Here is a 16364-nt window from a genome sequence, read left to right on the forward strand (position 1 = left end):
AGTTTTCAGCCATTTTTTCTTCAGATAGGCTCTCTGCCATTTTCTCTCTTTATTCTCTGCAAATTACATAACACTTATATTGTTGCACTTGATGTCCCATAGACCCTTCAGCTTTCTTCACTTTTGTTATTTTTTCCGTTTTGCTCCTCTGCCTCAATAATTTCTAATGTTCTGTCTTTGAATCGCTGATTATTTTTTTCTGTCTGGTCAAGCCTGTTGTTGAATCTCTCTAGTAAATTGAGTACTGTATTCTGAATTCACTTACTGTATTCTTCACCTCCAGAATTTCTTTGGGTTCATTTTCATCTTTTATCTCTGTTGATACTCTCATTTTGTTCATGTATCATTTACCTGATTTCCTTTAGTTATCTATCTGTACTGTCTCTTAATTCCTTGAGCATCTTTATGAGAGTAATTAGAATTCTTTGGTAATTGATATACCTCTATTTCTTTAGTGTTGATTTCTGTAGATATAATTTGTTCCTTTGGTTGGGCCATGTCTTCTGGTTTCTTTGTGTGCTTTATTATCTTCTGTTGGAATTCTGGCATTTAAAAAATCAGACACTTCTCCTAGTCTTTGCAGTCTGAGAGGAATCAGTCCAGCTAGAGATTCTGCAAATCTCTCAAGCCTTTTCTGATGATGCGTCTTCTCTGGGCTTTTGTATGTAATCCCCTAATTGAAGATTTGTTGGTTTCTACTCAGGAGCTTCCCTTGGTGTCTTTATCAGGTACTGTGGACTTTCTAGTGCTGCAGGAAGGGTTAGATTTCCCTCTGTTGGTACTGGACCTCCCCTAGTGTCTGTGGTACAGCCTGATACCAGACCAAGCCTTGTTGATAGACTTTTTTCTCAGGGGGCCTCCCACATAGCCCAGTTTCTGTCATCACTTAGATTCAGGCAAAACGGAAACCACTCCCTCAGGTAGTACTTCCCCCTCAAAGTAAAACACTGGATGTACCTTCCACTCTTTTCTTTCCCTCCCCAGCAAAGAATTAGGAATTGGAAGTTTTCTACTGATAGCTCTGTGCTACGCTGGGGGGACTGGGAGGTGCTCTAGCAAGTGAGTGCCACAAATTTTTCTACAGTGCTTTCATGCTATTGGCTTTACACTTGACTGGAGTGCAGAAATCTCTTAACCGGTTTTATGTCTTTCAGTGGCAATTGGTCCATTGGGGAAAAAGGGTCTGGGGCTTCCCTTTTGACTATCTTGATGAATCACCCCCCACTACCAAATCTTGAATGTCAGTCTAATTAATACTCCTTAGATTAGGCTCCCCAAATGCAATCAATTTTGCCAGAAGGTGGTGGAGGGGGAAAAATAGTTACTTCATTTATTTATTTATTCACAAATTCAAAGAACTTGAGGTAGATCATTATCTACCTCAATAAAAGACATAAAGTAGTAAATACATTTACAATATGACTCAATTCAAACAGGAAGGGTAGAAAACAATCTCACTAGAATTAATACAACAGAGTTAAATTAGTCCCAGACTGGGCAAACAGAAAAATAACATATTTCTTACTAACTGATGAAAAACTTTGCTTCTTTACTAGAAGATGCAAACTTTTCTTCTTTTAAGAGAGAAGTTCTACATTTTATGAGAAATTTATTGGAAATATCTTTATGTAAAGGACTAAGGACTTCAAGACGGATAATCTCTTCACAGCAGTTTTACAGAAGATTCAGAGATTTTGGTTATAGGATTGTATATAAAGTATTAATGCTCAGTGATGCCTTAGGCTGCATTCTAGAGTAATATTTTAAACTCTAACTCACTGACTGCATTTCTTTGGGGGAATTGATGTAAGGGATTATAATAATATTTATCATAATATTTATCAGTTTTCAATGTCCCCCCTCAGTTGGCTTTAACTACCAGAGTCATGCCACGCAGCACTTTAGCTCAAGCCTCACGTGGTAGTCTGTCAAGACATTCTGTGTGCTTTATTCCTATTCACTCTCTTGTTGAAATGGGGCCTTCAGCCATGGTTGGAATCTCTGATGCCTGCTCTTTCTCTCATACAGGGGTACTTTGGATTCAGAGTGCTTTTTGATCCAAAATCACATGTTTTGGTAGGGAGACTATGTTCAATTTTTAAAAACAACAACAAAAGCCCTCTGTGTAGGACAGATTTCCTATTTTAGGATAGTGGTTCTCAAACAGGGGTCTTGGATAAGCAGCATCAGCATCAACATCACTTGTTAGAAATATAAATTCCCAGGCCCCACTCTAGAACTAGTGTATCAGAAATTCTCAGGGTAGAGCTCAGCAATCTGTGTATTAACATGTCCTCTAGATTATTCTGATGCATGATAAAGCCTGATAATCAATATTTTAGGAAAATTCAATGGCTTTTTAAACCCGATCAATTAAAGCAATAGTTCTCAAATTCTGTTGTTCTTCGGAGTCACACCTGGGGAGCTTTAAGGAAAAATGCCTGGGTCCTAGGATCAGAGACTGAATTAGTTGATAATGAGTATGGTATGCCATCAGGATATTAAAGAGTTCCCCAGATGACTGTAATCTGCAGCAAAAATTGAGAAGCACAGAACTGGGACTTACTGGTGATTTCATGGCTATCTCTAAGTTTTTGGTATGGATACTAAGAGAAAAAAAAAAAAGCCCAAACCTTCTTATATTGTTATAAACACCTATAGGTTTGCAAAGGCTTTCACATGTAATTCTGTCAGTTTTCACAGTAAGATGAGTAATGACATCCTCCTACTACTGGTACGTATATGATCAATAACTTGATAAAGATACCAAATTTGATTTTCAGAGCCAAGTGCACAGCTTCCCTCTTCATGACAACTTAAGTAAAGCTCTTGCCTAGATGACTGCAGTTGGGTAAGAAAGGCATTTGTCCTCTCATTAGATGCTGATCACACTCAGCACATTTGATTATTTTGTAATCTGGCTCAACGAGGCAGTTGAGAAATCAGACTTAGATGCAGATGAGCACTTGTGAAAGTCCCTGTGAAATAACTTTTAGTTTAGCCTTAATGTTTTTCTAATTTGGGAGCCAATCATCTGGATAGATGCCAAATTAACCAGATAATTGCTCAAGGTTGCACCTCACTTTAATTGGGCCATCAGTTACTTGACAGGATTTGAGTGTCCTGCCAGGGTCAGATGTGTTCCACCACACAGGCCAGGAGAACCCCCGGGATACTGAACCATTAGACATAATTTCCTCAGGGTAGAAGCTACTTCTCCTCCATTATACAGTCTTGGAAAAGTCAAGTCATATTCAAAAGACCACTGGGCAGATACCCACTCACCCTTAGGCATGGATCCTCCCATTATAAAATCAAAAAATTTTTTTCACAATATTCTCATATATAAGCAAAATCAAAGATTTTTGACCCCTACCACTTCTGCAACCCCACTTAAGAGGCAGCTTAGGAAGTGATTAATATGGAGATTTTTTAAAAAGCTAGCCTCATTACCTCAAGGTGGAAATGGGTCTGAGGTACAGTTTATGTTCCAGAAATCTCCCTTCTGGATTAGACTTAGGCTAGACTTTACCTAAGACCCCATCCTTGTTTGGTTCCTCCTTCTTCCTTATTCTGCTTTTCCTTACAGGTTTTTCCTGGAGAACACTCTCTCAGTGAATTGCAGATAACTGAATACTTGCCTCAGACTTGCTTTGGAGACCTTAGCTATCCTCTATATTTACCCACCGATTTCAAGTTTGGCAATTTAATCAGCAGTCCCCAACACCAATATGATCATCTGAGTGGACACAAATACTAAACATGGGTAGAACTATTACTTTAGAAAAGTTACTTTTTCACCAACAAAATACCTAACTTAGTTATCTTTACTTTTTAAGTTACGTGTAGAAGATTCAGTTTCCCCATGATTACAAGACTCTGTTTACTCTAATTGTAATACACCTTCATGAGTGGGGCAGAGGAGTGGAATGATGGTTATCACCCAGGGAGTTGTACAGCACCTCAGGGATGCCCACAGGGATATATCCCACAAGTGAATCTCATCCATGACTCAGGCTAAGACAGCAGAAAAGGTCTAGGAACAGTTTCCTTGGGAAATAATAAACTATCAATTGTAATAGTTCAGTCACAGACAAGGACACTTCCATTTGATGTACTCATAACCAGGCCTACCAATATACTGACCTCAAGATAAAAGTCTCTCTATGGCGTTTGCCCATCCAGTGAGTAAATCACCCAGCACACAGATTAATTATTTAGCAGTTTAAATCCATTAAATAGACATGTTACGTACACATTAAATACCAAGACAGAACACATAAAATAAAACCAAGGGAAAAACCTATTAAACATATACTTCCTAACCATCTCTTATTCATGACTGTAGGGCTATCACCCAACATTAAAAGGAATCTCCTCTATAGCATTGGAGGTTCCAGATATTTAATCAATAGGTGGAACCAACATATATATTTTCTCTTTCTTATACAGATTTTCAAGAGATAATTTTTTTTTTTTTTGAGACAGTCTCACTCTGTCACCCAGGCTCGAGTGCAGTGGTGCAATCTTGGCTGACTGCAACCTTTGCCTCCCGGGTTCAAGTGATTCTCCTGCCTCAGCCTCCCAGATAGCTGGGACTACAAGCATGCACCACCACGTCCAGTTAATTTTTGTATTAGTAGAGATGGGGTTTTGCCATGATGGCCAGGCTGTTCTGGAACTCCTGACCTCAGGTGATCCACCCACCTCGACTTCCCAAAGTGCTGGGATTACAGGCGTGAGCCACTACACCCGGCCAAGAGATAATCTTAACAAGAGGTTATCTTGTTTCCATTTTGTTTCTTTGTTCAATTCAGCATCCTCATGATTCTAGCATAGGTAATGACAATTTAGTTATTTGATCCAAAGGAGCCAAACTATTTCTGCTATATAAGGAACAAAGTGAGTTGTGGAAAACAATCATATTATACCTTACCCAAGTTAACCCATATTAATTTCTATGTATTTTTAAATAGGCAGATGTCTTCTCCCTTATTCACTTAAGAGAGACTCTACGGGTTTACACACTCAATCTTTAACTGCCCTTCAATTTACCTGAAATACATTACTGGGAATTTTTGGAAGGGAAAATGGGATATTAAATAGGGAACTTGCAAGTTTGTCATTCAAGAATCTCCAAAATTGGTCCTTAATGACTTCTCCATCTTTCTTTTTCTTCTCTCTTTTTCCTTTTTTTTTTTGAGAAGGAGTTTCACTCTTGTTGCCCAGGCCGGAGTGCAATGACACGATCTTGGCTCACTGCAACCTCTGCCTCCCGGGTCCAAGTGATTCTCCTGCCTCGGCCTCCCGAGTAGCTGGGATTACAGGCATGCGCCACCATGCTTGGCTAATTTTTATATACATATTTTTAGTAGATATGGGGTTTCACCATTTTGGCTAGGCTGGGCTCGATCTCCCAACCTCAGGTGATCCGCCTGCCTTGGCCTCCCAAAGTGCTGGGATTACAGCTGTGAGCCACCGTGCCCGGCCACCATCTTTCTTTTTCAAGTTTAATTTTCCCATATATGCTTTATATATTTGAATCAAAATTTTCATTTATTTTGTTTTATTATTTTACTTTTTAGATTGACAGACACAATTGTATCTATTACATACAACATGTTTTGAAGTATTTATATACGTTGTAGAATGACTAAATCTAGCTAATTAACATAAATTACCTTATATAATTATCATTTTTGTGGTGAAACACTTAACATCTGCTCCCTCAGCATTTTTTGAGAGTATGATATCTTGTTATTAACTATAATCATCGTGTTATACAATAGAGTGCTTGAATTTATTTGTCCCATCTAACTGAAGTGTTGTATTCTTTGAATGACATCTTCCCAACCCTCCCCCACCAATTCCCCCGACGCTGGCAACCACCATTCTACTCTATTTCTTTGAGATAAACTTTTTTAGATTCTACTTATGAGTGAGATCATGTGATATTTTTCTGTGCCTGACTTATTTCACATAGCATCATGTCCTCCAGGTTCATCCCTTTTGTCACAAATGACAGGATTTTCTCCTCTTCTTTACGGCTACATAGTATTCTACTGTGTATACATACACCAACTTTTGTTTGCCCATTCATCCACTGATGAGTCAACAATTTTAAAAAACATTGAAGATTCTCTATGTGCAGGAAACTACCCCAGATATTTTATAATTTTGAGCCTTTGTTCCAGCCATTTCATTCTGATCTGGAATATTCTTTGTGTTTGTCAAAATCCAAATTGTTCAGGGCTTAGCTTTCCAGCCCAGCCCCCTAGCCAAATTCCCTTTCCTGAATTCCTGCAAGCCTTACATTTTTACAACTTGTTTGGCCTATATAATTTGATGACATGCCTTTATTGTTCTCATGTTAAACATGGTTAAGTAATTTCTCAGGCATTTTCATTTTATCTTGACTGCTCTACTGCTATGGTCTGAATGTTTGTGTCCCTCCAAAATTCCTGTGTTGAAATCATAACCCCTAAGGTGGTGGTACTAAGAGGCAGGACCTTTAAGAGGTGAAGCCCTTAAGAGGTAAAGCGCTTCATGAGGTGAAGCCCTTCATAAGGGTGAAGCACCTTATGAATGGGATTAGTGCCCTTATAAAAGAGGCCCAAGAGACCCTCACCCCTTCTGCCATGTGAAAACACAGTGAGAGGTTGGCAGTCTGCAACCCAGAAGGGGGACTTCACCAGAACCCGGCCATGCTGGCACCCTGGTCTCACACTTCCAGCTTCCAGAACTATCAGAAATAAACATTTGTTGTCTATAAGCCACCATGTTTGCAGTATTTTCGTTATAGCAGCTTAAACAGACTAACACTTCTAGTTTGCTGGCGTCGGGAAACTTAAGAGCTCAGATCAAAAATTCATTTGTAATTAGACAGTTCCAACTGGAAATGATTTTTAAATAAACTCCTTAATGTAAAAGTTGGAACAGTGATTCCCAGCTAACAGGCCTTGAATCCTAGTACTAGAGGGACAGAGGGGAGGGCTATGCAGAGTGGTTTTAAGCCATTATGCGTACACATACACATACACATATATTCTGTTATTTTCAGTTGTGGGTAGGCACTGTAGATAAAAATCATTAAACAGCTTTTCTCACTTTATTGGAGTCATTTGTTTCTATCAAATTTTCTTATTTTAATAAAGGGATCCACAAAATCTTTTAAAATTATAAAGGGATCCCTAGACTGATAAATTGGCTAGCGCTCATCTAGAGGGTTTTCAGACACTATGATTCATTTCATTAGGCCACATCTCACTTTTAGCTGTTCTTCCAACTAGCTGACATACAGTAGAGTAGAGAACACACTTGTTTTAGAATAAACTCCTAGGCAATCCTGCCATGGTGAGCTGTACTCCAAAAGACTCAGTTCCAAGTACCAATAGTTAGCAAATCTGGGCAGAAGGGAACCATCATATGTGTCCTGGAAGGGGTTGAAAATTATTGTTACTAATATTTATAGGGTGAGAAGTATGTGTGTTTAGGATTCCAGTAGGCATAGCCATGCTGATGCTATGCCAAGAGCATGAAACCATTACTAGGCCTCTTTGAAAAAGGCTCCATCCCCATGAAATCTCACAATCATTATCTTTGATAGGATTTGAGTCAGTGCTAATGAACTTAGTGAGAAGAGCAGTTGTGGAAGTTTTTCTTTCTTTTTATTTTTTTACATTGCACAGAATGGAAGTACATTCTACTTGAGAACATTTACTTCTATATGCAAGATTTACATGCTAGGCACCAATGAATGTTTTTCATAAGGGAAAGTCAGGACTCTGAAACTGGACAATTTATCAGAGCATGTGAATTAGCTCCTTTGTGTGCTGTTTTTCTCTTATTCATAATCTTCCATTATGCTCTCACCAAGGAGAATGACTACTTAAAGCCTCTAAAATAGGAGGCAGTTCCCAAATCATTTCCATTTGTTTTTGTGTTTTCAGTTTTCATTATCATCTCTTCTTTTATAATAATAGACAAATTCAAAATTTTTCTACAGGATAATGCAAGCTGTTGGTCTTAACTTTTTTTTTTAACATCCATAGATTCATCTTTTCACTCAACTATGTTTTCAATTCTTTACTGACCTAATCTATTAATCCATTTAATAAAATAATCTCTCAATTTCTTTATTCATTTAACACACTCATTCATTCTTACATTCATTCAATGTTTATTGAGTGCATACTATGTGCTTCAATACTGTATTAAGTCCTGGGAATAAAATGATGAATTGAACCAATTATGATCCTTGACATCACGGGGAGGTTAAAACGCAGTGGAGGAAAAAGAAAGATCACACACAAAAATGTAAACTGTAATTGTGGCATCTTTCATAAAGGAGAGGTAAAAGATAGTATAAAAATCTGTAATGGGAATAGTTGACCCAAGCATGACTTTCTGAGGAAGCACCAATGAAGCTGGAAGATGGGAAATGAGAAGGAGTTACAGAAATGAAGAGGGGAAGGAAAAGCGTCTCAGGCAGAGGATGCACTCACTATGTACCAGTGGCCTGCAAAGGGAGGATGGTGAATATGCAGAACAGAAAGGTCAATGCAGCTGAAGCGGAGGGAGGAAATGGCACACGATGAAAGATGTAGTTGGAAGAAAGACCATTAATGCATTGTCTGGAAAAATTCAGATGTGGAAGAGCAGGGTTTATTCTGTCAGCTGTTCAAAAGAGCCTTTCCAAACCAAGTCAGCTCTTATTCCCTCCAAGCTCAAGTTTGCACCAAATCAGCAGCAGACTCCAAAAAGCATCTCAAAAACTTTGCTCAATTTAGAAGTGCAGTCAATAGAGGAATAAAAATGAGTGCCAAGGGAAGCATGGTCCCCATTGTAAGCATCAGCAGAGGCGGATTTAGAAAGCGTTCTCTTGTTATTGCTTATAGACTTGCTTATTACTTGTTTCTCGAGTAGTATCTTTGGCCTAAAGATTTCTTTACTCCTTTTCTTGGATTGAACATTTATGCTTGGCAAAGAACAAGTTAGTTTAGTGATTTAAAGAGTTTTTATTTTTTTTTCTTGCCAGTATAAAGACTCACCTATAACATTAAGCTCTGCATTGGAAAAGATAACTCCATGTTTATTCTCTGCCAAACACTGATACATGCCAGCATCCGAGAGGTTCACTATTGTTATGTTGAGTGTTCCTTGCTCAATTTGAATTCTATCCTGTGAAAGAAAAGAGGAACATAAAAACAATGACCTTCTACAACTGAGACTTTAAGGCAATTTTACCATGTGTAATATCAAGGAAGCTTAATGGGAAGAAAATAGCCATCATATAAGCAATTTACATAACATGATCTATTTATCTGTCAACTAAATTTGTGGCAGGTCAGATGCTAAATGGAACAACCAGTACATCAGTTGGTAAATGGAATCTAAATTGTAGGATTCTCTTGAGTTCTCATTGATTTAATAGTGGAGCCATTCAGATTAATATCCTCTCTAAATAGAATAACTTGAAATTTAAAATGCTTTTTCACTTTAAGGCTTTGTACTAACCAGAGTTAGGGGGTTTCGGAAATACAACCAAATTTACTGTTTAGAGTGTTTAAAACACTCACATTTTGAGCAGGTGATACTTTGAAGGTTAATAGGATTACAATCTTGGATGAAACAGAGGCAAATATTTAATATTTGTTGAGGTTTACTAAAAAATGTAGGTATTAATAGTTTAATATTCCCTTAGTTTATTGCTGTCAGTGGTGTGATTTAAGCTGAGGACCATCTGGTGGCCAATCTGAAGGGGGCAAAGTTAGTACGTGGCACAGGAGATCCTCCTTATTTGTCACTCTGAGGATACACAACTTATGTATCAATTTTCATAAGTATCAAAAAGGATCTCCTCCTCTCCAGGAGACTTGCCATTCTATATATATATAAAGAGGTACTAGTTTTCTGTTTGCCACAGGGTTGTGAGTTAGCTGAGGGGACACTTTATTAGACTTTGATCAAATCTAGATACTCATGCTCCCTCACATTAAGAAACAAGCCCAATTGTCCCACAGAAATGATAATTACCTGTTTTTGAATAAACACAGAAATTGACCTGCCTAGTTTTAAAACTTGAAACTTGGTCTCACTGAGTTCACCCCTCAGGAGGTTGATCCTCAAGCAAGGGACTCAAACTCACTAGATCATGGCATCCAGACAGTGAGACACCAGAGAGACGAAGGTCTCTCATAATTGCCTCTGTACCCCCACCTAGTTCTTTCCTGAACACAGCTGCATCCCTTCCCCAGCTACATAAACTCCCAATTTTAGTGGGTTGGAGAGATGGGTTTGAGACTGATCTCCCATTCTTTTTGACTAAAGCACCTGAACAAACCCTTATTTCCTGGCAATACTCACTGTCTCAGTGATTGGCTCTCTGCACAGCAAGCAACAGGACCCAGACCAACTCCCTGGCATTTTGGTAACAATTACACAAAAGGAGGAAAATACCAGTATCTAGGTACCTATACTCTTGCAATTTGTTTGAGTTTGGCTTTTATAATTGACAGAATCATGGACAAGCTGGAGCCCTTCCAGCAAATGGAGAAGGTGCATGAGGCAGGAGGTGGGTTAGGCAAAACAGTCCCCTTTCTCTTCCTGTCACGTAAATTCTTGTGGGGGCCATTGCTCTGAGCAGGCGCTCTTTCCTGGGTGGCCTACTGGAGGAAGAAATCTGAGCATGAAAGACTGCCTCTCAATTTGGAGCCTGAGGAAAATGTCAAATTTTAATTAATATTTCAGGTTCAGAAGGAAAATACATAAGGAAAATTAAATTGGACACAATTGTTCCTCATTCTCAGGGTCTCCACTCTGCCCCTGCTTCATTCAGATTTCTTTGTCAGAGTGTTTCTCTATTTAGATGGACATCCTATATTGTGTCAATGCCCCTTCTCTTGTAGTGGATCCTGGAGTGTATCTTCCTTTGTATCTTAGCACAATTGCATGTTCCAGACCTTTTGCATAACTTTCCCATTATAAAGTCACATATGTTAATCTTTGAAGACCAAAGATCTAGTACAAGAGCTTAATTGATAGCTGGAGAATTGGATTTAAGTGCACTTTCTATTTATCAATTGCATTCACTCTCACTTTTTCCACTATAATGGTGTTTCATTGTATATTATTTTAGAAACAATTCACCATTCTCCCGTTTCCACGGCAATGAGGCTATATTAAACATTATAGTCAAGACTAAGACACAGTTACCATTAACTTGCTTACCCGAGTTAGCAGAGGTTCGCCATTTTTTAGCCACCTGTATGTAGGCTTAGGCCTTCCATTTGCTTTACATTCCCAAAAGACATTTTCTTCCATGGCCACGTGAATATCATTTATTTTTTGAATCCAATTAGGTTGAGCTATAGGCGTCCAAAAAGCAAAGAAAGGTGTATATTCAGTGTGGACTCAATCTATTTTTATCATACGCAATCAAAGGGCAAAAATACACTTATAATAAAATTCCTTTTCCAGATGTTATGCAAATAACAAGACTGAGTAGACATTCAGGGAGGTGCCTATATCCTACTCTGAATACCATTTTTGTGGTTCATATTGTAGTCTTTTAATCCCTGAATGCAAAATGGATAAAACTACCAATACCATATGGCAAAATTAACTGTCCCTCTCCTGTAAGTATCTATTATTCCTTTTTTCCTTTCAGTAGAGAATATCTTCCCATCACCCCCCTCCCACTTTTAACCAGGCTGGTATATTTCCAGGTATGCCAGCCAGATTGCTTTGCAGCTAGAGGTAACCATGTAACCAAGTTCATGCCAACTGTATGTGTGTGAAAGTGGTGAGAGCAACTTCTGGGTTATTCACTCAAAGATACTTTCCCTAACCTCTTCTTTCCCCTTCACACTGATTGGAAAAGACTGACAATTGGAATAGCCTTGGGTGCAGACATGGAAGCTACATAGGATGAAAATGCTGACCTGTCAGCCTTGGACCATGAATGACCGTGTGGAGCAAAGCAGCTCCACATCCACCTGCCATTTTTGAGGAAAATAATGTGAGAGAGAAATAAACTTCTCATCTAAGCTACTTTATTTTGGGGTCTCCTTTGTGAGAATAGCCTAGCTTGTCCCTCACTAATATACTTCACTCCCACATGTTGTATAGATAAGTTTTATGATTCCTTTCTCCTTTAAGACTATCATCATTGTTTATTATTGATTTCATATTTATAGAATGTTATCTACAGGAATATGACCCTAGAACCCCAAATCTTTAAATGAGTTCTGATTTTTATCAAACCTCCTTAGGAAATCAAGTCCTGCCCACAGTCTAACACAAGAATTCAAAGTAGCACTTAATTCCCACATTGCCTACCCCCGCCGCCCAAATGATAATATATTTTCTGTACTTCATTGAAGTCACATTTTCTTTCCTTATTTTCAATAGATATAAAGACAATGTTAATTCCATGTTCAGTGAAAAGTCTTCATAAATATCCAATCTTGCTTCAAGCACAATTCACGCCATTAAGAATAATGATAAACATATTCAGGTAGAAGACCTTCAGCCCAAAGTCATGCAGAAGATAACCATAGCTGTCATTCTGGAACTTTATGTGTTCACAGGGCATTTCTACAGGGTAATGCCTACCAAGGTAAACCTAATAATCAAAGTTGATATCAGTATTTAATTGGGAGATGCTACTCATTATTCTTAACATCTCTTCCAGCTGACTTGACCTCAGTATCTTCACTCTACAATGTTTCAAATCATCCATAATTTAATTCAAAAGGAAATTGCTACTGTTGAGGCCAAACTGTATATTTTACCTTTTCAATAATAAACAAAACTAGAAAAACACTCAACAAATCACTTAACCAGCAGAGGTCTCTAGGCCCTTGAATAAATGCTGCTTTTTTCTTTTCTCATCTATAAGCAATTTTATGTTTTTCAAGGAGCAAAACACAATTTTACAAATCCTCTATTGATGGGATGATGCATTGCTGCATATGAGGGGAGGCCAAAAGGGTCAACTTCAAAAAAATTTAGAACATCAACAAACATTAACTTGAATGAAGGGTTATAACCTACACCCTTAAAAGAGCTGCAAGTCTTCCTTGTTCTTTATCTTCCTGCTGCTAATGCAAAGGAAGCTAAAGAGGTTCTCTGCTTGGAGAATTTGATGTGTAACCCTGATAGGGCTAATGCAGTTGTATGCCTGATTTTACATTCAACTTGCCGAATACTGACCCCCTACAGAGTCCATGAAAACAAAGCAAACAAGAAAAGCCACAGAAATACGTGAGGAATATTAACAATGAAGCCAAACTTTTGAAAGACAGTGAGGAAAAAAATGGAAGGGCAAATGTAACTTATGAAGCAATGTCAAGTTGAAGTTCAAAAAGGAAACATCAAAATCACATGCAGAGACAGAGATTTCAATGTCATAGATTTCCTGTAACACTTGGGCTTACTTATTGCTTTTTTGCAAAAATTCAGAAAGCTGGAAGCAAAACCTTGCAATCTCAAGAAGCAGGTGAGGCAGAGAAGGGAGGGACTGGAGAGAATTTTGAAAAGACCTTGCAAAGTTCTAACTAGTTAAGCACTTCTGAGGGCTCATTCTGTCTCTTCCCACGGGGTTATGGAGGTCAAGGAACCAGATGAGAATACTCAGTGGTAGTTATTTGTGCTGGCCAAGGTGAAATCAACAAAAAATTCAGTGTCTGTGAGAGATCACCTGGCACTTTCTTTATTTTTAAAGTAAAATTAATTCATAGAAGACAAATTTGAACTGATATAAACATATTCATCTCAAAGTGAATATCTGAACTTGGGCCCATGAAGATCAGAAATGAAGCATCATATTATATATGTGACAAAGAGAGATAGTCTTTATCTTAACACGCCATTTGCAAATCTACAGGGCAAAAGCCCGTGTAGTAAAGGTTTTCACTCCTGCTCACTTAGATTGGATGAATCATATCTAAACGAGTGAGTTTTTCAAACTAGAATAAATGAAGTCATGTGCTTGATGAAAATGACTCATGTATCTCCATATTTGGGGGGGGTTACCTAGTTCAAAGTCCTTAGATAACAAAAATCCCAGTTAAGCATATTATAAGATATATCATTAGCCCCTCCCCCTTTTGTGATAATGCATTGGGTACAGGGTATTTATCACTTAATATCAAGGTTCAACTACATTTTACAACTCCATGTCTAATAACAGGTTGAACATCCCTAATCTGAAGATCTAAAATCTGAAATGCTCTAAAATTCAAAAGTTTTTGAGCGCCACCATGATGCCACAAGTAGAAAATTTCACACTTGATCTCATAAGACTGGTGGTCATAGTCAAATACAGTGAAAACTTTGTTTCATACATTAAATTATGCAAAATATTAAAATGTTGCATAAATTACCTTCAGGCTATGTGTATAAGGTATATATAAAACATAAATAAACTTCATGTTTAGGCTTGGGCCGAAATATTCCAAAATCCTAAAAAATCTAAAATCTGAAACACTTCTGGTCCCAAGCATTTCAGGTAAGAAATACTCAACTTGTATCAACTCAGAGGAAGGCCTGAACAGGTTAGTTCAATACTATTATTTCAGAAGCCATTTCTAAATGTCTTTTTTTTTTTTTTTTTGTAATATATGCAGAGCCCACATATTAAGCAGAATTAAACACATTCACATATTAAAAAAGAGAACCATCTGTTTTGAACTCCCATATTCTTTCAAGATTTGAAACAAAATAATTCTTCTAGGACTCCTTAAGTATTGTTCTCAAACTACAAACTCAAATATAATGTTAAATGGTTGTGCTGGGATTTGACCCTGTGACATAGTTTGTCTCTTGGATAGATATACAATCTCTTCATTTCAATCTTTTGTTCAATAACTGCCAGAAATGAGCTAAATCAGCGTTTGTGTATTCCAGCCACTGGAATTGTACAAGCATCTTATCCAATAATAATTTATATTGCAGGCAGATATAATTTAAACTCAGTGGGTCAAACAATTCTCAGGAGTATTTGGCTCTTCGATTTTCTAAAAACAGAAATTTCTAACTGAAAGAAATGCCAACATATGCCTTAGGCCTTAGAAATTTAAAAATATAAAAGAAAGGATATGATGGCAAAAAAAAAACCCCTCTAAATTACTATTACAAAGATGACCTGTAGACATTCACAGTTATTTCTGGTTGCTGATACAATTTTGGAGAAGATGAATCATCTCCAGGGAATGCAGGAGTTTCACTGACACTGCTTAAGAATTTTATGAGTCTGGAGATAATTACTTGGCTTTAGTTTACCACCTATATATATAGATGCTTCCCAAATCTTTATCTCCTGCCTGGGATTCTTATGCAATTGACAGAATCATCAAGAAATTCTCACATTGCCTCAAATTCAGTGTTCCTAGTATTGGTACGAGAAATAGTTATTTTCCAATGCTACTTAAGAGAGTCTTCCAGTTTATTATTACAGTCTTCTCATAAACCCCTGACTTCCAGTTAGCAGAAGTCACTGAAAAGAAGGACCAGCTCTACAAGAAATATGCATGTTGGATTTTAGGGCAAGGTCCATCTTTGATGTTTGTTCAGCACTGATAATCTGCACTTCTCTGGCTTCAGACTCTCATCCACTCCCCACACACCAATCAGTCTCCTCACAGGGGTCTTCAAACTCAATTCCATGAAGCTCTGAGGGTTCTTGGAAGGCACTCCCTTCTACATTCATTCAAATTCTCAATATTTAATACGCAGCAAGGCTGCTTCCTTGCTGAAGCCTTGCTTTGTATTAAATATTGAGAATTTCTTGTAAAATTTCATGCTAAAAAAAGTACCTTGAGAATTAAACATACACATACTTTGCTGATACTTGCTGATATCTTGTATTGTAAGAACAGCTTTGGAAATGCAGTCTGGAGATTGGAAGCCTGTTTTCTCCTTGAATTCAGATTCGTTTGGACCTAATGATGTCTAACACTCCTTTTGATTTGATTTGATTTTTATTTATTTATTTTTTTGAGACGGAGTCTCGCTCTGTCGCCCAGGCTGGAGTGCAGTGGCGCAATCTCGGCTCACTGCAAGCTCCGCCTCCCGGGTTCACGCCATTCTCCTGCCTCAGCTTCCTGAGCAGCTAGGACTACAGGCGCCTGCAACCGCGCCCGGCTAATTTTTTGTGTTTTTAGTAGAGACGGGGTTTCACCGTGTTAGCCAGAATGGTTTCGATCTCCTGACCTCGTGATCCACTTGCCTCAGACTCCCAAAGTGCTGGGATTACAGGCATGAGCCACTGCACACGGCCCCTCCTTTTGATTTTAATAAGTGAAACCTTTAGCCTTTAGATTGTCTCTTAAACCAACAGGATTCATAGTTCTCCTAGTTTT

The 16364-nt window shown here is 38.0% G+C and overlaps 1 protein-coding gene across 5 annotated transcripts in view; it reads right to left on the reverse strand.

Moving 5' to 3' along the window:
- CNTN4 (contactin 4) overlaps window positions 1-16364 on the reverse strand; it is a 992918-nt gene that overhangs the window by 150925 nt on the left and 825629 nt on the right. For all 5 annotated transcript variants that reach the window (XM_054551881.2, XM_054551876.2, XM_054551877.2 and 2 more), the window contains 2 exons: window positions 11230-11366; window positions 9051-9180 (listed from right to left, as the gene is read on the reverse strand). In XM_054551881.2, the coding sequence (XP_054407856.2) occupies window positions 9051-9180; window positions 11230-11366 (267 nt within the window). The remainder of the gene's footprint in view (window positions 1-9050; window positions 9181-11229; window positions 11367-16364) is intronic.

This window comes from Pongo abelii, chromosome 2 (assembly GCF_028885655.2).
Source record: "Pongo abelii isolate AG06213 chromosome 2, NHGRI_mPonAbe1-v2.0_pri, whole genome shotgun sequence".
Taxonomy (NCBI): domain Eukaryota; kingdom Metazoa; phylum Chordata; class Mammalia; order Primates; family Hominidae; genus Pongo; species Pongo abelii.